The sequence below is a fragment of the Poecilia reticulata genome, linkage group LG13 (genome assembly GCF_000633615.1).
Source record: "Poecilia reticulata strain Guanapo linkage group LG13, Guppy_female_1.0+MT, whole genome shotgun sequence".
NCBI classification, from domain to species: Eukaryota; Metazoa; Chordata; class Actinopteri; order Cyprinodontiformes; family Poeciliidae; genus Poecilia; species Poecilia reticulata.
This window is the reverse complement of record NC_024343.1, coordinates 15,943,616-15,966,650: the sequence shown is the minus strand read 5'-3', so window position 1 is coordinate 15,966,650 and position 23,035 is coordinate 15,943,616. Positions and strand designations below refer to the sequence as shown.

General features: G+C 39.3%; 2 protein-coding genes across 5 annotated transcripts in view; both read left to right on the top strand.

Annotated features, from left to right (window-relative positions):
- Positions 1 to 5,293: 5,293 nt before the first annotated feature.
- hepacama (hepatic and glial cell adhesion molecule a) lies at positions 5,294 to 16,918 on the top strand. 3 transcript variants are annotated; one of them, XM_008425666.2, is made up of 7 exons: positions 5,294 to 5,556; positions 8,175 to 8,522; positions 9,643 to 9,924; positions 12,560 to 12,656; positions 12,887 to 12,954; positions 14,662 to 14,732; positions 15,391 to 16,918. In XM_008425666.2, exons 1-7 carry the CDS (start codon positions 5,454 to 5,456, stop codon positions 15,763 to 15,765), a joined length of 1,344 nt encoding a protein of 447 aa, XP_008423888.1. In that variant the 5' UTR covers positions 5,294 to 5,453; the 3' UTR covers positions 15,766 to 16,918. The 3 variants fall into 3 exon arrangements, with proteins under 3 accessions (XP_008423888.1, XP_008423889.1, XP_008423890.1); XM_008425667.2 differs by having other exon boundaries at positions 5,295 to 5,556; positions 12,566 to 12,656; XM_008425668.2 differs by lacking the exon at positions 5,294 to 5,556 and adding an exon at positions 6,128 to 6,416.
- Positions 16,919 to 20,699: 3,781 nt separating this feature from the next.
- The window catches only part of pde9ac (phosphodiesterase 9ac), a 9,781-nt gene continuing 7,445 nt past the window's right edge, over positions 20,700 to 23,035 (top strand). Inside the window, exons 1-3 of one of the 2 annotated variants that reach the window (XM_008425665.2) lie at positions 20,700 to 20,871; positions 21,120 to 21,296; positions 22,825 to 22,895. In XM_008425665.2, coding sequence (XP_008423887.1) covers positions 21,228 to 21,296; positions 22,825 to 22,895 — 140 coding nt within the window. In that variant the 5' untranslated portion in view covers positions 20,700 to 20,871; positions 21,120 to 21,227. Of the gene's footprint in view, positions 20,872 to 21,116; positions 21,297 to 22,824; positions 22,896 to 23,035 lie in introns of both variants that reach the window. The other variant, XM_017308082.1, reaches the window with a different exon arrangement.

The following is a 23,035-nucleotide window of genomic DNA, read 5'->3' as shown; positions in this document are numbered from 1 at the left end:
TGTTTTTGTTTTTTGACGTGCTTGTATTTTGACCGTTTTCTGACTTGCTTACAAAAACAATTAAAGCATCCAAATCGCCAAAAGAGAAGTAGCTATGTATGTTCTATTTGTTGTTTGTATCTTTCTGACCATGTGATAAGACTTTTCACAACAAGCATTTTTCTACAAATCTGATCTTCCAGAGCAGTAAGCATGCCGTATCTACACTCTTATCCAGATGCATTTTGGTACAGCTTCACCTTCTGCGGTAATAGTTCTACATGCTCTGTTCCTGTGTTGTGCTGTAAGTTTTTTCAGAGCCCTTCTGCTTCAAAAATTTAACTGAGTAGTACCTGAACTTTTGGTGTAGAGTCGTGGCATTGCACTAATAAATCCATTCTAACTATACAGTGAAACTTGAGGATGTGTTTGTTTCAAACAGGCCCCTTGATGTTCACCTGCGTCTCGTCCTCGCATTAAATGGCTAAAAGTTCAGCCGCTCGTTCTCCTCTGCAACAGCAGCAGAGCATTTAATCAGAGGAAGCATGTTTTATTGAAGCTGAAACATTTTTCTGTCTCCCGTGGAGCTCACTAATGCAAGAAACCTCATGAATAATTTATGAAATAAATGTGTGTTGTTCGAGCTGCAGACAAGAGTTCCCAGGTTTGGTAGCAATAATGTTTATTAGACAACACGGCTTTATTATAGTAATTATGTTTTTGCATGGCTGCAGAGCCGGCGTAGATTAAATGGCACAGATGCTTTAATTGTATCTCCAGATGTTTTCTCCACACGGTGATAATGTATGTTCTTCTCACATATAGGGTAACAGCGGCTTGCAAAATTATTAACTTTTCCACATTTTGCCACATTACAGCTGCAGACCTTAATGTAGTTTAATATGATTTTATGTGCAGCACAAAACGGTGCGTGATTGAGAAGTAAACTGTAAATGCTACAATATTTTTTTTTCTTCATTTATTTTTTTTCTTCATTTATTTTTTTCCTACAAAGATTTGAAAAGAGTGACAAGGCATAAATATTCAGCACCTGTTTACTCTGACACCCCAAAATAAAAATGCAGACCAAGAGTAAAGTGAGTTTATAAAAATACAGCCGTTCTATTTCTACAAGAGCCAATGTTGAAGTTTGAACAGGCGGTTTGGAAAAATATCTACATAGATGAGTAAGTGCAAACGCATGCCACACTTTTCAGATTTTCACTCATAGGAAAAAAAAAGTTTTGAATATTATGTATCCCTACCCTTCCCAGTTGCTCTCTACTTTCTCTAACATTATGAGGCTGTGACGCAACAGATGCGGAAAAAGGTCAAGTGGTATAAATATCTTCGCAAGGAGCCGTTTTCAATAATAGACGACTTATTACAATAAGGCTGGCTACATCGCTGAAGTGTACCTCCATTTCTCTTCATCTGCCGAGGCAGTCTTGTTCACTTTATGAGAAACAGGATAGTGCATCTTCAGTCTCCCTGTGTACCCACTCAGCCCACCCACACACATCTGAGCCACGCAGCACACTGCACAAACCCGAGCTGCACATGCTTCCTCGCACAGGAAGAACACAGCCCATACTTTAACATGCTCATCAACACTCGAGTCACTCATTCCCACCGTCTCTCATGCACACACACACACACACACACACACACACACACACACACACACACACGCACGCAAGTGATGGGCTGTGTCACCAGCTGTAGAGATAGGACAGCCGACGTCTCGTTAGATGTGGTTTGGCAATGGCAGAGTGCAAACACTTCCTTCTCAGGCTGACATTGCTCCTCTTCCTCCTCCTCCTCAATCTCATAAACATCCTCTACGGGTTTTATTTGGACTTATTCTTTTCTCCTACTCAGTCCCAGAGGTGCCATGGCCACGTTCTGCTGTCTCTTTAATGACTGTGGGTGAACAATCAATATTATGCACACCTCCAAACATAGCACAACACCCACTTTGCGCTGTAGATTGAATTCTGACAGTGAAGAGAAAGGCATAGTTTAAGGGGGAAAAAAAAAATGTCAACCTGGAAAGAAACTGTGATTGCTGTGAAACTGAAAGGAGGACTTAGTAAAACAGATGGTTGCCTTAAACATCTCTGGAAATTTTGAGTAGCTGAAGCTGGACTATTTTAGGAGTAAAAAATAGGAAAGCTCTGCTTGGTTGGCTTGTTCTACTTCTTAGACAGTATGTCAGTGGAAAAAAAGATACAGAGTCTCCTGGGTGATAATTAGAAATGAATAAGCCAGGACATAAACAGCAGGGGGCGCAATTATATTATTTCCAGTGGTTATCCCACTAGCCCACCATCTTAGGTACTCCTGTTTTTTATTTTATTTTTTTTATTTTAGCAAAGTCACATAATTTAGCAGGAAGATGCAGGAAAGACATAAATTAACCTTAAAGTGACAGTACACAAACTACTCCTGATCACCAAAAACAAGACACAAAATATGAAGACGCATAATGTTATGACCACAAATAGCAAAACTATCTTAATTGTGTTGCTTCACAGGAAAATCTATGCACTGGATAATGATCCTAGAAGTTTATAAGATCAGACAGATTTGTAAGGACACACTTTGTCACAGCCAGATGCTAATCAGGAAGAAAAAATGTTGGCAACATATGTTCTTTTTTTTTTTTTTGCTTGTTTTTCCACTAATAAATGTCAAAGAAAAAAAAAAGCACAGCTGAGAAATGTCGTATGTTCACACCGCAGAGGAAACGTGCCAATGCTGCTTTGTGTGTATTTGGGTTGATGACATCACAGGAAGAACAGGAATCCAGAACTTTGACTGGTACGAATCGACTTATATTCCTGTTTGAATCTTTGCATGAGACTTCAAGAATATCTTTCTTTCTGATCCTCAAGCAATGAGATTGTTTCCCCTTTTCTTTTGAACCTGCCATTGCAATGTTTGCCAATTGCAATGGCATGGGCAGACATAATAGTTGGGACTTGAAAATAATCTTAATGCAACACATTTTCCAGGTTGCTTCTTATAGCAGTTTGACTTTAAATAATCACTAAAGATCTTAGACAAAAAAATAAAAATTAAGTTTTTACACAGTGAGCCTTAACTTCTTCTCAAAATGCCTCCACATGTTTTATGATTGCCATAGTTTTCTGAAATCCATGCAATATTCTTACATATGGTGCAAATGAGGTCAATTAAATACCTATAAAGAAAGAAATTTGAAAATAAATCTAAGCAGGAGGAAAAATCACAACGTAGATATAACAGATCTCACGTTAGCTGCTCTGTGGCCCATATCAACAGAGACATGTTGAGTAAAACAGCAAAACAGAAAATCTTTTAAAAACACCCTTGATACATTTCATAGGTGACAATTTGGTTAATTTTACAGAAACGTCTGGTGAATAACTTTAGTGAGAACAACAATGGCTTCAGTCATGAAACATTTAAGCTAAAAATCTCTCAGTCTGTTTCCCTTTCTGCCTTTCATGTCTGAGAAGAAGCATCCCGCTTCACTCAGAGACCGTTAGGGGATGAGAGGAGTGGCGAGATCTGCTTTTTAGCGGGGGCAGAGGTGAAGGGGAGAGGTTCGACTTTGATGGCACGGTACACAGGGGGCTGAACGTTTGGGTGACTAAAACAGGATCTGCTCCCACAGTCCTGCAGCTCTTCAACAACCATGATTCCCACTCTGGAGAGAGGCGACCTGTTGTTTCCAACAAAATCCAGATTAAAAGAGAGCTTCCGGAAGTCGGAGAGATAGATCACTTATAATGGCTGCTGACTCAGCAGACCACATGCAGAGACTTGTATATCTGGACTGAAATAAAGCAACAAACTAAAAAAAACCTATCTGGTTGTGGGCAAAAGATGTATGGTGTTAAAGTCTTTTGATTAAAGTTTTCTGCCTCATCTGCTGCTTCTTAGGTCTTTTTTTTCCCCCAGCAGTGCATTTGATGTGTTTCCTTCAGTTTTGCACAGCTTTAATGTGAAAACATGGCCTCGGCTGTTCTTTTGATGCATCCCCCCCTGCTGCTCACTTTGTTTCTCAAATGAGAGGTTGCTGTCTTAATGCAGCCTCTACTCCGCCTAGAGGACAAAGTAAGTAGTAGTTTGGTAATTTGCTGCTCATTTTGTCATAAAATAACTAAACAGGCGCAGTACTTTGCAAAAGTATGCATCCCCTTTGAACTTTCACATATGTGTGTATGAAGTATTTATGGTTTTCAGCGTCATTTTCATCAAATAAGAATCTAAAAGATGTTGTTTTTTTTACCTCTGGATTCAAAATTACCCGAGCAAAGACTTCAGAGAACCAGCTTTCACTGCAATCACAGCAAAAAGTCTTTTAGGATGTTTCTCCCAGATTTGTAGCTGCAATTTTTGACCACTCTTTACAAGACAGTTCAAGATCAGAAAAAGTGGCTGGAGAGCAGCTGTAAATTTCAAACTATGGATTTAAGCTTTATGACACACGCATATGATTTCATCCAAACCATTCCATCATACTGGCCAGGTTCATTATCCTGGTGGATAAAGGTTGACCTTTGCCCCAGTATCAAGTCTGTTACTGCCTCTAACAGGTTTTATTCAGAATTGGCCTGTAATTTTCTCCATCCTTCAATCTCTCTTCCTCATCCATGCTAATGAATATTTTTCCCACAGCATGATGCTGCCACTACCATGTCTCACAGAGGGGATGGTGTGTTCAGGGTTATGTGCTCTTTTTGTTTTGCACACCACATAGCGTTTTGCTGTGTCTCCCGCATAGGCTACACAGCAAAAAGAAGGAGAAAAATAAATAAACAAGAAAATCATGGTAAAATACATTAATGTTTTTGATTGAAATCTGATAAAACACATTAAAAAGGACATTAGCGAGGCTCTGTAATATACCACTGATGTTCCTGGTCAAAGGCTGGAGCAGAAAATAGCCTTCATGGTTTCTTTGCTTAACTGCATATTTACATACAGTGTGCTTTATACCGTGAATTAACACAGAATAGTGAGACAAAAGCAGCCAAAAAAGGCACTTTGCATGTTCCTATAAGAGTTACTGATTTATTTAAACTAGTCACAAATCAAAAACACATTAACATTTAATTCTGTTTGTAGATTACAGAGCTTCAAAAGCTAACAAACACAATAAGGCCTGTTTAAAACACGTTCTCCTTTCATCCCCTACTTTTAAAGATCAAAGTTAGGAAGAAAAGAAGGGCTGATCTACTCTATCCACACTGTCTCTGTGTCACATGAACACACACATGAACACTCACAAACACACACGCACACACACAGTTGGCCGTTGTTGGCTGTGAGTGGGGTGCTGTGGGGAGAGTGGGGCTCAGTGTGACCAGGCAGAGGCCAGCGTCGCAGGCAGGCAGTGGAGAGAGTGCTGTGCCGCAGAGACGTGCCCGGGGTGGATAAACCATGCTCACTGAGCGGGAGAAACACTCTGCCCAGGACACAAGATGAAGGTAGAGAGGAAGCCCTCCTCTAAACTCAGCAACTTCAGGGACATTCCTCCACTGTTGACGCTCTTCGGCCTCTATCTCCTCCTCCTCCTCTTCACGGGTAGGTACCGATATTTGCCGTCCAGTCAAGAAAGTTAACCAAACTAACAGAACATTTTAAACAGTTGTCACCTGGCAAACGTGAAGGGTGTTGACTTTTTTTACATTTTTTATCCCTATCGTCATTCTTCAAATGGAAGTAAGCGAAAGTTTAAAAATAGTCTAGGAGATTTTGCCTTTTGTGTTCGTGTGCTTTGTCTCTGAATGGGTTCGCTGAGTTCCCACTTTGTGGCCAAAGGGAACTTGAAGTGGCCATTAAGAGAGTATATGAAGAGGACAATACCAGGTCAAGAGAGATGATAAAGAACAGTTAATATGTTTAAGCGCTCGTTCCAGAGGACTAACCGAGTAAAATGCATTTCACAACAGTACCATGGGCCCAGTTTACCCAAGCAGGCCAGATTTGGTTAGAATCACTGGATCCTGTGTCTATCTCCAGCTTCACCAGTGACAAAGAATTTCTCTCTGTAAGCCTCTCTCTCTCTCTCTCTCTCTCTCTCTCTCTCTCTCTCTCTCCCTCTCTCTCTATCGCTCGCTCTTTTCAAGGGAGGAAACTCATTGCAACAATCGTGCCCTTTGTGTTATTGCCTTGGCAACTCTTGTCAAGGGGACCAAACGGTTACCACAGCAATGAGGCGATGCCCTGCTAACTGCTTCTCTGTAAAAGAGCGCCGCAGACTCTCCCTCTCTCGCAGGCTGATCTCTCCATCACTGGAGCCGAACAGTAGGATGCCCTCCATCAGGCTCGCAGCCAATGTTTGGACCGCCATGTGTCCGGCTACGGCTGAGTTATGGCTACCTCCACTGTGAACATAATAGCTTTGCTTTGTTTGGTTTCCCAGACAGGGCTCCACTGTAAAGGTAAAATGTGACTTACATTATAAAGCCCCCCCCCCAGAAGGCGGGCGATAACAGGGGAACACAAATCAAAATTAGCACAAGCCTTGTTCTCGCTCTCTGAGAGGTCATGAGAAATTCCAGCAGCGAGTTCCTGAGAAGCAGATTAGCGATTGAGATGTAGAGGATCAAATAAAAACAGGCATGCGTGTCATTAAGTCAGACTCTGGAGCAACTTCGCCTCACTCACTGAAGAGGAGGTTGTTATAATCAAAAAAAGAGAGATCTTCTAAAAAGTTTCACATCTTTTTATATGGCATTCCTCACCTCCTCACCCCTGCACAAACTTTTCATCCTCTCTTTTTTTTTTAATTACTCGTTTCCAACACCACTCACGTTGGCCACCTTCCAAAAATGAAAAAAAGTTGTTCGTGATACGAGAGGTCAACTAATTAGTTCAGGACAGTTGCTCATCGTTGTAGGTGTGCCAAACTTGCCACCAGGCAAGAAATATGTAGATGATTTGCTGTCGATAACAACACAGAGACCGAACAGCGAGCGACTCTTTCAGATAGTGTGGGGGCATGCACCATCAGCAGCTATCTTTAGAGTACATGTTGGACTTTGCAGATCAGCTTCGGGGTCTGTAACGCAATATGACGCACTGAAATCAAGCAGGGGCAAAAGAAAGGGACAATATTTCAGAAAAATGAATGTTTCTATTGTACAGATTAAAAACAAACAGCCATACCAAAGGAATGCTCCCTTCAAAGTTTCTTTGTACCGATTTTCTTACCTCTTCCTTGTGTTCTGCTATTTTTGTACAGAGGAATCCAATTGTTCTTTTATTCTCTTTAGAACTCCCTGTTTAATTCTTGTTTAGCTCCGTCTGTTTTCATTTCTGTTTTTATTATTTCTGACCTTCCCTCAGTTAATATGATCAGATTCTTCCTCTGCTGCACAACATTCCCCCAACTATTCACAGCTGGTTCTTGTGCTACTCATCAACAAGTGACAGCTAAAGCCTGTCACTTTCCTCGAGGGTTGACAGAACATTAATCAGAGAAGTAAGCAGGAGGTCTACAGAGACTCTGGAGGAGCTGTAGAAATCCAGAACTCACATGGTGTTTTGGTGATCCGTTTCCTCTGCAGAGACAGGCAGGCTTGTCATGCATGACAAGATCGTGGATATAGCTAAATGCAGCGCAATCCTGAAGCAAAACTGATTTATTTTGTGAAGAAAAACTGAAGGCTCACATTCCTGCAGGATGATGATCCTGAAAATTTCAGCCATATTGGCAATGAAATGGTGTAGTTCCAACAATGTTCATTTTTTACATTATTTCACTGAGAATCTGTGACGACATATAGCAAATTATTATGAAAGACAATGTCCATTGGATCTGAATGAGTTTCAGATATTTTCTAACCCAAATCTTTCAGTCACTTAATAAATAAGAGACACATCTCAAAAGATCTGCAGCAGCAGCCGCATAGAGATGATTCAGCAAAGTGTTGATTTAATGAAACTTAACGCAGCACAAACACACAAACACACTTTTCGGAATTATATGAGTAAAATGAAAAAAGTTTACTATCTCCCTCTTCACAATTAAGAACCATGTTGCGATTGCCTGTCACATAAAATGCCAATGAAACGAATAACTCTGTAGCCTTATTGTGAAAAAAAATATATTAAGAAGTGAACAAGGTCTGAATACTCTCTCAACCGCACATTTTTCCGTCAGCTCATGACCTCACCACTGTCTCTCTGCCCTCCAGGTGAGGCACTTGGCGTGAACGTGACCAGCCAGACCCAAGTGGTGAGGGGCACGGTGGGCAGAGAGGCCCTCTTGTCGGTCAGCTACTCCAGCAGCAGCGCTGACAAGCCTGTCATCAAGTGGCAGGTCAAGAAGGACAAAGTAAAGCCCGTCACCGTCGTTCAGTCAATCGGCACAGGGATCATCGGAAACCTGAGGCCTGAGTTTCGCCACCGAATCCAGGTGTTCGAGAATGGCTCCCTGCTACTCCACAACCTGCAGCTATCAGATGAAGGGACGTATGAGGTCGAAATCTCCATCACAGACGACACGTTCACCGGAGAGCACGACATTGAGCTGACTGTGGATGGTATTCAGACTAACTTTGTGCACCACATTGGTTTTAAATAATATACCATGCTATTTATTTTTAAATAATATATGTATGTGTATATGTGTGTATGAAAAAAAACGGCGTCAAAACAGTGTGAATGCAATATGGGTTTATGGGTTGAGTTAGTGACTTTCCTATAATAAGAAATTAACTCTCAAACCCACTATACAAGTGCAGCTCAAAACAGAATATCATAAAAAAAATTTAATATTTTTTGTCACTTATTTTACACAGTGGAATAGATTAGTTGATCTTAATAATATAGACGATAGTCTACATTCCCTGTGAGACACAATCATCAAAATTGCAAGAAATACAGGCATAAAATACTTACCGTACTTTCCGGTCTATAGAGCGCACCTGACTATAAGCCACAGCCACAAAGTTAAAAAAAAGAAAAAAAAAACTGGAAACGTATTAGCCGCCCCAGGCTATAAGCTGCTGATATCTCCGCCATATGGAGCTAAAACGGTCTCATAATTCACAAATGCACAGACTAAGATTCACAAATGCAAAAGGATCCACAAATGTACAACTGTACCAACTTTCATGCTTTTCAAGGTAACAATAATTGTACATTTTTACTAAACCTGGCTAATTTAGCAATACACTATACAGACATCTTATTAGACTGGGATCACAAAGACGGTGATCACTGTAATATTTAGAAGTACTGTAAAAAGGTTGTAACAAACCATGGTTACGTGCAGCAGTTCTACTTCCCTCCTGTACTGCCACATTCATAGCCTTCAACTTCTTCAACTTAAAGCTGCATCATATGAGTTTGAAGAAATTTCTCCGTGGTGCCTGCTGCTAGCATGTGCTTGTTCTAAATGAAAATTAGTGCTTTCTTCTTTGATGTCCAATTTTGACTTCCAATGATTCACTTCCTGCTATAGAGCCCCCCAGTGGTTGAAGAAAAATCCACAGAAAAGCCGCACCGGGCTGTAAGCTGCATGGTTCAAAACGTGGGAAAAAAAGTAGCGGCTTATAGTCTGAAAAATACTGTATATAAGTGACCAAAAATATAAAACTGTTTCACCATGTTCTGCGTCTTTGTGCTGTACTTGTACTTTGGTCCTGTTATCCTCCTCAGTTCCTGTGTCAAAACCTTACATCCAGATGATGGCTTCTTCCGTCCTGGAGTACAGCGAGCACTTCCACCTCCACTGCTCCCACGATAACGGCACAAAGCCCACGTACAGTTGGCTGAAAGGAGGGAAGGTGCTGACCAATGACTCACGCCTTCTGCTTTCACACGACCAGAAGGTGTTGACCATCTCACGCGTCCTGATGTCCGATGACGACGTCTATGCCTGCACAGTGGAGAACCCCATCAGCAGCATGAAGAGCGTCCCTGTTCGCCTCACCGTCTACAGTAGGTGACATGTTACTCTGCCAGAAGCCTTACTAACGCAAGATCACAAGAGGAATGAGATGATGGACAATCAAAACCTGTTGCGTTGAGCTGGGTGATTTATCCAAAACGCATCAAAGTCTTGCCTCAAAACATTTTTTCAGCTCTAAAATATTTAAGGTGGAAATATCTGAAGTATTGTGCTTGAGTGCAGCACCTTTGAGCAGTTGCACTGAACACTGAATATTGATTTATATGCAATTTGTTTTCATTTCTTATATTGGTTTTAATCAATAGTTCTTTTAATAGGCTTTTTCAGCTTCTTTTAAAGTTTTCCGCTGACTTGTGACTGGTTTTTGACAAATTTTCTTTACAGTCTTTGTGTCCAATTGTGACAACATAAAAACAATTAGAGTGAATAAATGTGAGACAGAAGACAAAAGCAAATACCATCCATCCATCCATCCATCCATCCATCCATCCATCCATCCATCCATCCATCCATCCATCCATCCATCCATCCATCCATCCATCCATCCATCCANATCCATCCATCCATCCATCCATCCATCCATCCATCCATCCATCCATCCATCCATCCATCCATCCATCCATCCATCCATCCATCCATCCATCCATCTATCCATTTTCTTTACACACTTGTCCGTAGTGGGATCGGGAGGGTTATAAGCAAATACTAAGAAATGGAAATGTTACACGAATGAAAAATATGCTTTTTGAAACTACCCATTGTTACTTGATGAAATCCCTAAAATATTTTACATTGTATTTGTTCCTATCAATGTAAATCTGCCCATTCACACATCAGGGATAATAAGAAGTCTAACATTTTAAGCTTAACACTTTCAATGTTGTTCATACTAACAAATTTTAATACACTGCTCAAAAGAATAAAGGGAACACTTAAACAACACAATATAACTCCAAGTGAATCAAACTTTTGTGAAATCAAACTGTCCACTTAGGAAGCATCACTGATTGACCTGACGAGGGTCCCCGTTGTCAATCAGTGTTGCTTCCTAAGTGGACAGTTTGATTTCACAGAAGTTTGATTTATTTGGAGTTATATTGTGTTGTTTAAGTGTTCCCTTTATTTTTTTGAGCAGTGTATTTCTCAGGAGAGAATAATTGCTGGTTGGGTATTATATTTACAAATTACTTTCAACAACAACAAAATTGATCAGAATCAATGTTTGACTCTCCCTGGTTCAGTTAAATGAAAATCCCAGATGCAGAAATGTATGGAACAGAGGTGGCAGCTTTTGTCTTTTTTTTTTTTTTTTTATGAAGAGTATATTAATTACTTAATTTGAATGGGTTTATAGCAACAGCAGTATAACAAAAGTTATATTTTAAATATAAAATAAGTTATATTTTATATATAAAATATAAAACAAGTTTTATATTTTAAAACTTGTTTTAAAGCAAACAAGTTCTGCATGACTGTGAGCTCTCATGAGTTTTTTTTTTCAAACTGGCTGTAGAAATAAATGAACTTTAAGGATGTTTCCTAAATGCTGGTTCATTAACTTCTAGCTAAAACCATTAGCACTTGTGGGTGATCACAACTTAGGAATGAGTTTGAGCTAAATAAAATATTGATATTTAGACTTATTTTTAAGTTAGCTTAAGAAAAGGTTTGCAGAGTTGTATATTTTTAGGTAAGTAGTTCTTAAGTACCCCTCCTGACCCCACTTAGGGACAAGGGTGTAAAGAAAATGGAAGGAAGGATGGATGGATGGATGGATGGATGGATGGATGGATGGATGGATGGATGGATGGATGGATGGATGGATGGATGGATGGATGGATGGATGGATGGATCTTAAGTAGTTCTGTCTTCAGAAGCCTTTCATTATCTCTGAATTTAAAAAACAACAACAAAAAACATACATGACTGAGTAGAAAAGCAGCCCTAGTTCAAGTAAAGTCTTTATAAAACATTCAGAAAGCTGGAAGAAAGACCTTACTTTACAAGTGTTCCTACAACAGAAGCAAACTATACAAAATCGAAGTGAGTCTCAGGACTTTCAGTACTTTGTTTACAAGCCATTCATTTTTTCAGGGGCCCATCAAAGCAATTATCAACTCACGGCAGCCAGTACACAGGCATGCCGGCCTCCCTGACAATGTTGTTTACGACGAGTGCAAATCACGGCTGTGTCCGTAAGAGCGACGCCTCGGAGCGGCTGTTCTGGGGCGCCGGGGCAGAACTGCAAACCGAGGCTGGGAGAGATGGGCGGGGAGCGTCTAATCCAATGAACGAAGAGCTATTTGTGAGGAAGGAGACGGGAAAGGAGGCAGGTGGGGAGAGCGCTTTGCCTCAGTGAGCCTCAGTAATTCTGACTTCATTATTGCTGCGCTGTTGTGTGATGCATGAGCAGATTGCTACAGGCCCTCCGACATGCCCCACACTTCCTCTGCATGCACAGCAGCGCCACACAAGATCTCAGAGTGACTCCCCTTTTTGTCCAAGCCATGCCAGTAAGACAAAAAGAAATGCAACAAAAGAACTGACCAGAAAGGTTTCAGGTTTAATTACAGCAGCTACAGTATATTTAAAAGGCAGAACTTTAATTACACTTTTATTAATGCCTTTCTTTCTGCGTTTTCCTTTTTTCTGTCTACCACTCTGGTTCAGGACGGAGCTCGTTATACATCATCCTGTCCACCGGGGGCATATTCCTCCTAATCACCCTGGTGACAGTGTGTGCCTGCTGGAAACCTTCCAAGTAGGAGCTGTTCTTTTATCTTTCCCCCTTTTTCCTCTCTGCCTCTATTTTTCCTTCTACTCTGAGAGGCTTTGATAAAACAAACAATAATGTGACAAGAATTTCAAGTAGTTTAGCTGTGAAGTGGGGGAAAAAAAGCCATGATATTTGCTGTGTCTTGAGTTTATCAGAAAGTTTAAGTTATTTTTTTTTTTTAGCGTAAGTGGATGTTTCTTTGGTGTTTGTTGCAGAAAGAAGCATCGACCTGTTCCCCAAAGAGCTCCTATCTACATGGAGCAAAGTGAAAATGGCCATGATGGTGAGAAACTTTATTCTTTTTTTAAGATGTAAGGAAGATTTAAATCATGTTATTCTCGATTTGGAAATAGGTTTGATCCAAGCATCACTAACCAGTCAGTGTAATCCCAACTCCTTGTAGACTAGAGTCTATGTTAGTTAAAGCAGTGAGTCCTCCTTTAACAACACAGTGTGGTGTAATTACTGTTGGTGCGTATTTAACAGATAAATAGGGTCTTAGTGGAAGTACTCTACTGCCATCTAGTGGTTGTAGTTAAGCCCAGTTATTCTTAAATTGGTTTGCACAGTAAATACGCAGATGTGTATGCGTTGTTGGTGCTATATTCTGCTCTGTTCATACATATCTTAAAACTGAATAAGTACTTTATATTCTGGTAAATAAATTCAGGAAATAAATAGCATAGCTAAAATGAGAAGAGTGTCAATCAAACATTTGTGACCAGTATCCAGTCTCCAGTGTTTGTATAGCCTTGACCTCCTAAAACCAATTTTTAGCCATTTCTACTTACAGACAGAATTCAACAGAATTCAAATTATAAATCTTGTTACTATGAATGGCTATGATTTATTTATACAAGGAAAAGAGACAACGTTGAACTGCGAGAGTGAAGGAGCAGCCAAAGTTTAAACTTGTGTTAGCAATCAGCACAATGACCTCAGTCAGCAGCTACAAACACGACTTTGTGTCGTATCCCCTTCTAGAACGCAGACACTTACCTTAACTCTGACATTTCCAAAAACGTTGCCAACATTTCCAAATCCAGTATGTTCCAAAAAGTATAAAATAAGAAAACTTTATCATGACACGTGCAAATCATTAGTTTACCAAGTCAACAAAACTTCCTCAAGGTATGAACCAAAGTTCTGTGACAGACAACTTCATTTTTTAGCTGAACAAGTTGGGTATGAAGCTGCCTTGTTTGGAAGACCTGAATACAGGCAGGCGTGCAGGAGGAAGATCAAAGTCCTAATTAAATAAACGGTAATACTTTATTTGAAAGGGGGTGAATAAGACTGACATGACACTGTCATAAACATCACATAACTCCTGTCATGAACATGAATAAGCCTTCATGAATATTTATGACTGTTGTCATAAAGCGTCATTCGGTAAATTATGAAACTTTTAATACAAAGTTGGCATTATTCAAAATGTCTTTGTTATGACAACTTGACATTAACCAAGAAATCATTACTGATATAAATTTGTTCTAAAAGTATTACTGATTGCACTTTAAAAATTAGGTAACTTTATGTTATTAAAGGTAAAGTTTAAACAGTCATGATATCTTGGTTAATGTCAAGTTGTCATAAAAACATTTTGAATAATGTCAACTTTGTATTAAAAGTGACACTTTATGACAACAGTCATAAATATTCATGAAGGCTTATTTATGTTCATGTCAGGTGTTATGTCATGTTCATGACAGTGTCATGTCAGTCTTATTCACCCCCTTCAAACAAAGTGTTACCAAATAAACTACTAAAAGTACAGATCATAAATGTACATGATAAATGTACACTGATTATTTCTGTTTTTATTTTAATTATGTAAAGCACTTTGAAATGCCTTGCTGCTGAAATGTGCTATACAAATAAAATTTGATTGATTGATTGATTGATAAACTACAGACCAGAACTACTAAAGTACCAAATAACAGCATTACTTGATTATGCCTAAATCATGTAACAGGATTGTCTTTTGCAGTTGATGTGGTGCCAAAGCCAACCACGCTTGGCCGAAGGAGCCCCATGCCTCTTTATGTTCTCAACGAAGATGTAAGTCTCTCATTTATTTACAAGGATTGCTACGTCTTCATGTTATCTCTGTGAGACTGAACCTGACTGAAAGCATAAAGCAAAATCTAACCATGCCCACAGTGGCAGCATCCTGTTGAGTTAAATATGTACATTCATAATGTGTAACCCATAAAGTGCTGCGTATTTCTACTCATTGTTTTTTAAGAGATGTGCAAGTTTGTTTGTTTGTTTGTTTGTTTGTTTTACTTAAAAGAAGAGTTACATAGGAATTTTAATTGTCAGATTGTTCAGACATTCTTTGGAAAAACCGCATCAGACCGAGTCATAAGAAGAAAACTAGGACTAAATTCGTTTAATAAAAGTTTTAATCTGAACTATTTGAACTAGTTTACTTTTTTTTTCACGTTAGACCCATTGGGATTTTATAGGATGAACATACACAAAGTGACAAAATGTTAAACTGAAGGCAAAAGATAGATGTTTTTTATTTTTTTATGACAACCTGAAACTTTTATTTTGTGGTTGTATTCAGTCCCTTACTGTTGAATAGAATAGAATAGAATAGAATAGAATAGAATAGAATAGAATAGAATAGGCAAAATATTTAAATTTTAACCGAAAAAACTGAGTTAAACACAATTATCACGTGTATGTTTTTTTCCTTTTGTTATCTCAGGAGACTCTGGAGCATCTGGAAGAATCCTCTGGCAACATTGCTGTCCAATCAGAAATTAATATCCCTGCCACCTATGTTCCAGTCCTCCCCCCGACCACCAACAGAACTGAGAGGCCGATCTGGTCCACGCCCCGCCGGTACCCCCGCAGCCCGTCTCCGCTGGCACAGCCTCTCCCTCAGCCCCTGCCTGCTCCCCTGCTGCGTCCCGTCTGCTCTCCGGCTCGCTCCCCGGCGAGCTCTCCGGGATCGTCCCCCCGCAGTTTCAGCCCGGTGAGGAGGGTCCGTCCTCCAGTGGGCATCCCAGTCAGCCACCTGCCCGTGGAGGCGGACTGCACGGAGCCCAGCGATCAGACTCTCAGCTCCTCACCGCACTGACAGCCGTCTGGAAAATAGTTTTCACCCTGAGATATGTGAAATGCATGTTTAGTTTGGGTTCCACACTCTAGGTTAGCAAATGGGTTCTCTTCTTTTCTTCTTTTTTTTCCCTCATTTGTTGGTATTTATGACGCACTTCTTTATCGCTATGCACAAAAAACAAAAAAATGAAGATTCTCTCTTAAATACTGTTCAGTGTTCTGGTAAATGCAGATCTATTTGTTTTAAGATGGTAAGTTTTTAATTTTAAAAATATACAAAACAGAGTCCCAGCCATATTTATTGGCATCCATAAAAGCCTTAAATTAAATTTTTATGTTATTGCTGCATTTTCGTCTCACATTAAGCAGTTTAGTTAAGCCAAATGATTAATCTGAGTGTAATTATTCAGTCAGGAAAATAAATCCCATGTTGCAAAACAATTGTTTCAGTCATACATATTTATCAGGCATCTCTGCTGTCGGTCTCATCTCATAGCATGTGAATAGATCAGATCATACATAAAGAGGGATATTATTTAGCTCGTTCTTTTTGCACATTACCCAGAATCCTGAACTGTCTTTTCCACCTCATAGATTTTAAGTTCTCCAGATTTTTATTTAATATATTTTTCTCTATGTTAAATGTGATGCCATTCACTCTAGTAAAGTTCTCAGGGGCTACGGAAGAAAAATAGTCCCACGCCATCATAGATCCTCCACCGTACATAACAGTGGAGGTGTTTTTCTACTATTTCTTTCTTTAAGATTCTCCAAGTATAAATACATTTTAAAAAATGGCTCCAGTTAGATTTATTTTAGGACAGTTGTTTGGGTTGGCACTAGTGATTTTGTTAACAATTGCTTCTTAAGGTATTTCCTAGCACTGAATAAGTACACACTCATATCAAAGGTCAATTTAAAAAAAAAACTGCAGAACAAGATAGGGTGCCACACTTAATGCGGCATCCACACAAAATGTAGTCAATAGTTTTGTGTTTTTTAATTATTTGCTCTTTGTGTTGTTTATTTTTCTTTCAAGGCATTAAACACACATTCTATTTTTTTCTCCACATTAGGTCACTTTATAACATAAAGATAAAAAGAATATTGTTATATGTTGTATCTTCTTATGTACTTTGTGACAATAAATCCCGCAGCTCCTGCAAGTTAAATCTCCTGCTTTATTTTCTGAAGCTCGCTTTAAACAACCAAACATATGACACAATGACATGTTTGTTAAAAACATCTTAAATTTCGTTTTGCCTTCGTTTGTCATCCTGAGAAATTTGAAAGTAATTTGGCTGGCTTGTAATGTTGTTGTAATACCTCTTTAGTCCATTAGGTGTCACCAAAACATTTCAACCGACTGGGCTACGCTGCATGAAAAGCAACTCTTACAGGATTGTCTGAGAAAAACAAACTTGAATTACAAGAGAATAAAGCAAAATGCAAAGAGGAAAAGAACACAAGAAGTAAAATAGAAATTAAACACAAAGGAAAGAATAAATGAAATCCACAAAACTGGTCCTTAAGTACTTGTACTTGTTTAATTAAAGAAAAAGTGAAGAGGTAACAGCACAAGTAGCTCTTTTAGTGGCTTCATCTAGGAGAGAAGCGCAACTAAACATGAACTCTAAGCAGGTAGTCTAATTTATACCTAATAGATGTCAGTGATTGATTTTCATGTTTATTCAGATTGAGACATGATTTGTTGTACGTAGTGACAGTGTTATCTTTCAAGCTTTCATTTTTCTCTTTTTTTTATTCAAAAGTAAGTTTTTTTCCCCAACAAAAATTATAATAATTTGATAGCACCATGTTGAATTCACGCGAGTTATCTTGCTACAAATTACATTTTTGTTTGATGATCTGAAATAACAAATGTGACCAAAAAAAAAGAAAGACAAAACAGGAGAAATCCCCAAGAGGACAATTCTTCGCAGCTCCGTCTGCATCAGCTGTGTTAAGAGGGAGTTCTGTATACCGACTCTGTTGTAAATTGAGCTTTTGTCTTTAGCGCTGTGGCCCCCGGGTCCTTTTGTGTGCATGTTTGTGCATGTGAGTCCCTGTCGAGCAGCAGTGAGCAGTCACACCGGCAGATTTTTTTTTCTGCCCCGAATAAACAACCCAGTCGCACCTCAAAATAGTCACTAGCAAGAAAACTAAATCTGTTGACTTGCCTCCAAAGGCTTGAAATCCAGTTCAAATACATGTAAAATAAACAAACATAGGAAATAACACTCTTCTTACTACATTTCACAGGAAAAACTCACTAGAAGGTTCTAGAATTGCGAAGCTAATTTTGACGTTTTTGATATCTGGTGCTTTCAAAGTGATCCATCCAAACAACATACAAGATGTTTTGAAGCATCTGCTTTCATTATAGAAAAAGAAAAACACTCTAGGCTTTACCAGTTTACAGACAGATGTGTACATTTCACATCTGTCTCAACAGGTTTCATAAATCTCAGGTTGCGTTTTAAAGATTCTCTACTCGGCGTATGATAAATGAGATGAAGTTGAGTAAATGTGATTGTGAATTGGAAAGCAGACACAAACTTCAGTATTGTTAAAGAGAATAATTTACCAACTGTGCTATTAAAAGCTCAATATCAAGAAGATTTATTATCGTTTTCCCGTTGAACAAACTGTTGTTTGGTTTTGACTCCTACTGCAATACATGAAGTGACTCGGTGCAACTTTGCGGTGCAACTGACAGATAACTTATTTTTTCCAAGGCTCACAATACTTGCTTGTTTGTGTTGCCTTGGGCGGTGAGATGTAAGACCCACACAGCGAGCCCCTTGATTGGTGTAAAAATAACATGCAAAAGCTTTCATGCTGCTTTAACTATTCCCCCTCTGGAGTCAGACACCAGCTCCTCCACTAGCTTCCACAGGACTAACGAGTATAGATAATGGACAGGCTAATACATGCTTCAAATGTATTATAAAAATCTAACATTGTATTCAACCCTCCTGAACCGATCACTAAATGCTTCACAGTGGGCGTAATTGAATCTCACGAATCCACCTCTTCAATAAAAGCTTCTAAAGTTTGTTAGAGAGCGCTAGGAAACCAACTGCATGATGAAGATTAAGGGCAGAGACCAGGAATAGAGCCTACCAGGACATTTTCCTCCACCTAGCATAAAGGAAAAACAATCTTCTAAGAGGCCTATAACTCCAGAGGAGCTGCAAGAACCAAAGCTCAAGAGAAAGAATCTGTTATCTGGAAAGCTACAAGTCTTGCACTATGCAAATATGTCCTTTGAGGCAGATATCCTCGGGTGTTTGCATTTTGGGTTTCGTTCACATTTGTCACTTTATTATTGCTCAACAGGCCTTGCCAAGCTCAGTTCATTAGTATTTCCTTATGTTCTTTCTTCTGTCTTTAGTTTCTTCGTTCTTCATTCTTGCGTTTCGTCTGGTGTTGCCCCAACATGACAGCTCTGTCCATGCATAAGAGGAGCAGTTAAGCAACTCTATGATTTATTTCCCCCTGCTTTATGTTCCCAAGTACCCAAAGAAACATTGAAATAGCATAAAATGTAAAAACAGGCCAAAAATAACAAAAAAATAAATTGGTAATGAGGTGTATTTACATGTGAACTAGATGTGTAAAAACTGAAACAGGCCCGATCTATTAGTATAATCAGGATAAAGCGTTCTCCTCAGAAGTCCAGCTGCACATGTTTTGTAATGGAAATCCTCCCGATGTTATCGATTGCTTTTATCCCGAAATGGATCTTCCCTCGCCGTAGGTGCGAGTCCCGTGGTTGCATAACCTCATCAGATCCGCTCGGTTTGATCTGCTCATTGCTGTCTTTGTATTAATGGGCGCACCGTTTGTTCACTGGCGCTCGCACTCATGAATACGCATGCAGCACGGTGTCCTCACATGACAGCAAAGAAAGACAAAAACACGCAGAAAAGTGGTGCATAATAATCACTCGTGCGACGTGAAACGTCGTCAGATGGTAGGAGTGGGTTAGTGGTGTTGTGCTTTGGAGAGCTCCTTTTAATCTCTGGTGATCTCACTTACTGAACGCTGGTCACACGGTCTGTCCTGTCATGTTCCACCTTCTCCTCCTGGTGTGGCAGGAGAGCTGGGAAGGGGTGTAATTAGACTCTGGGGGAAATGCATCACTTCAGAGCACAAAGACGATGTGTGTTTGTGGGTCTGCAGGTGTGTGGAGGGAAGGTTTCCTCGGAGTTGACAGGAGGTGATCCACGCTCTCCAGTTCCAATTAATCACCTCCCGCCGCCCGCTTGAGCCGCCCTGCAGATGTCCTTGTTGACACCAGTCAGTCAATCTGAAATTCCCTGCAGAAAGACTATTTTATTTTTTTAAAATCTTTTTTGAAATATGTTTATAACTTTATTCAAATCATGGTAGACTGATGGAGCCTTACTTGCAGCATAAAGGTATTTTGAATTTTCTCAATTTTTTTTTTATCATCAAGAAATATTTTGAATTTTCATCACAATGCAAAAGCAAATAGTTCCTTTTTTATTATAACTAACCAAAAGCAGCATGACAGACAAACTGATTTGACTTTGATTTGATAGCTTTTTGTCTCTTATCTTAACAACACTGTTATACTATTTTAATGCTATTTAAATTGCTGATTTTTTGTTTTTATTCCAATTGACCTTTGAACTCAGCAGAACAGGTTCCCGTATTATGTATCAGGGGGGGATGATGTTTTTTTCTTTTCAAATGCACTCTTCATAAAACCCGATCCAGCTCGAGGTATTTTGCAACAAAGAACTGGCTGAGGCTAAATCATTTGCAAACATAGTTGAACATCTTCAGCCTCGTCTGAACCCATACAGGTAAAAACCTCTTACTCTTTCAGACCTGATGATTGTCTCCTTCTTCTCCATAGTAACAGCCCCATGGCAACAAGTGCTGCTTATATTCACTGCTTTCACATGTCCAGGCGTCACCAGCCTCATCACTCACAGCCTCCCTCTCCTCTTTTACTGTATGTCAGTGGGCCTGCATGCGGTTGTTTGCGTCTAAACGCGCCGCCTTCATGTGAGATGCGAGTAAGCCGGATCTTCTGCACCTGGGACTTTGTTTCCAGACTCCACGGGTGAGAAGGAGGACGGCTGACACCGTGAGTTCAGTACATGCACTGGGGTTTTTACTCAAGCGTTGTATCTATTACATGTGTTTTATCGATTTATTACATCCATTGTCTCCTTGAAAGTTACAAATGCAACTTAAGTGTTAAGTTGTTGAGATAGTGTTTGTTGTTATTGCTTGAGGTTTTTTTTTTGTTTGTTTTATCAGATTTGTATTTATTGCTTGAATAGCTAATTTACCTGTGCAAATCATACCAAAACATCAACCTATTTCCAGCAGATCCTGAGACGCAGAACAGGGATTTTGATTCTTCAGGGTTGTTATTTTGGTCTCCAAAGCAAAACCTCTTCAGGTGTTTAGCAGAGGAGACCAAAAAAAAAAGGCGCCATGGGGTCCAGTTCCTCATCCTTCCTCCCCAGAAACATTTACCTGGATGTTGATGGGAAGGTGCAGAAGGTGAGACTAATTGTGCATGTTCAAATGAAGAGTTTGAAGTATTGAACTTGATAAGTATTATGTATCAAATGGATCCACACTTAAATATGCACAGACTAGATTATGCATGAATGAAATTGTCAAGGAGCATAGAAAAAAAAACACATTCAAGAGCATTAAAGGTTATTGTCACCATCAGGAAGAGCATGCTTTCATTACTGAACAGACTAAATCTTTGTTACTCAAACCCTTTGCGGTTCACAAGCTCATTTATGGATTTATTGTTTTGTTATGCCTGCAAAAAGACAATGAGCACCAGAGAGAGAGAGACAGAAAGCTTGAACATCAAATGCAATAACAAGAACCAATACAAACAAAATAAATAAGAATAAATGTCTATAAACAACAAAAATGACATTTTTTAAATATTTTTGTCTGTTATATCGTTTTTCATGCACGTTTATCATTATATATTTGACCTGTTATATATCAGAGGATCCTTTTTTATTTATTAGCGCTAGCTAACATAAGCAACATAACTTTGACACAAGCAGAATCAAAATTAATATTGCTGTTTGTTTGTTTTTTCTCTCATATTTGCCCTATCTTTGAGTTTGTTTGCAAATTGTAGCTCAGTCATTTCAAATTAAATGAGTTCACTCTCAATAACATGAAAGAAAGAGCAGCAATCTGTCCGGAAAGGGCGTTTACTGCAACATAACCGTAAAACAAACTAAGAAAAACAAAAACTTCCAAACATAAGTTACCTGTTCAAAAGCAACCGTAGTATCCCAGAGGATTCAAGAACCATAACGAGGATCTAAAATTAGACACTGAAGGATGACAGTGAGCCTTAACAATGCTCACGTCTCTTCCTGCATCCAGAAATACATTTTTGAAAAACATAGTGCTCTAAGTGTTAATACATCTTGAATAACGTTTAAATAAATCCAGTTCAGCCTTCTATAAGTTTCTGGCTCAGGTTATTGACATGTCCTGATCGCTCCTCATCTGGTGATGTAAAACGCTGTTTAACTGGAGGCTTGGCTGTGACACACGTTGCTACAGGAGCTTCAAGCCCATGATCTGGACAGCGATGTGGTTTGTTTTTCTGCCTTACAGCTGGAGCTAATGCCCCTGCTCCCATGAAAACTACAGTTTTCTGGAACGTTGCTTTAAATCATTGTTCATTCCTTCAATTACACAGCCTGCAAGTGCTGACTTACTCTTGTAAACTAGACTGATTTGTTAGCATGTGACATCTATAAGGGCTCTGAAAAATCTCACACTCCAGCTGTTGTTTTCTATCAAAGTGTTCCCACACAGCAACGTTGCCTTTAGCTTATTCTGATTTATTCCTGAAACAGTCTAATAATCATTTCATTTTCTTAGATGCTGTTTTTAGATATTTAAATAAAAAAATACAATAAATTGTATGACCTCGATGTTATGAATTTGTGTAACATAAACGCTTTTTATGCAAATCGTTTGCCGTACGCTCTCTGCCGTCTGACCTTGGATCCGACTCTGTTGGGTTACGACGTTTCAGGTGGTTTTCAGTCGACACTGCAGTCCGTGTGACATCAAGGAACTTCTGTGTTCCTCATCCAACCTTCCCAGGTTTGTTGTTTGTTTTGGTTTCACATTCCAAAATCAGGAACGTAAATATACATATGTATGTATGTATGTATGTATGTATGTATAAAACAATTCGAAAAACTTACATATGCATGCATGCATGCATGCATGCATGCATACAT

Excerpts from the sequence above, each read along its gene's own strand:
- hepacama (XM_008425666.2), top strand. The coding sequence starts at position 5,454 with ATGAAGGTAGAGAGGAAGCCCTCCTCTAAACTCAGCAACTTCAGGGAC. Across the intron at positions 9,925-12,559 it reads TGTTCGCCTCACCGTCTACA|GTTCAGGACGGAGCTCGTTA; the intron begins GTAGGTGACATG and ends TCTACCACTCTG. Across the intron at positions 12,657-12,886 it reads GCCTGCTGGAAACCTTCCAA|AAAGAAGCATCGACCTGTTC; the intron begins GTAGGAGCTGTT and ends TGTTTGTTGCAG.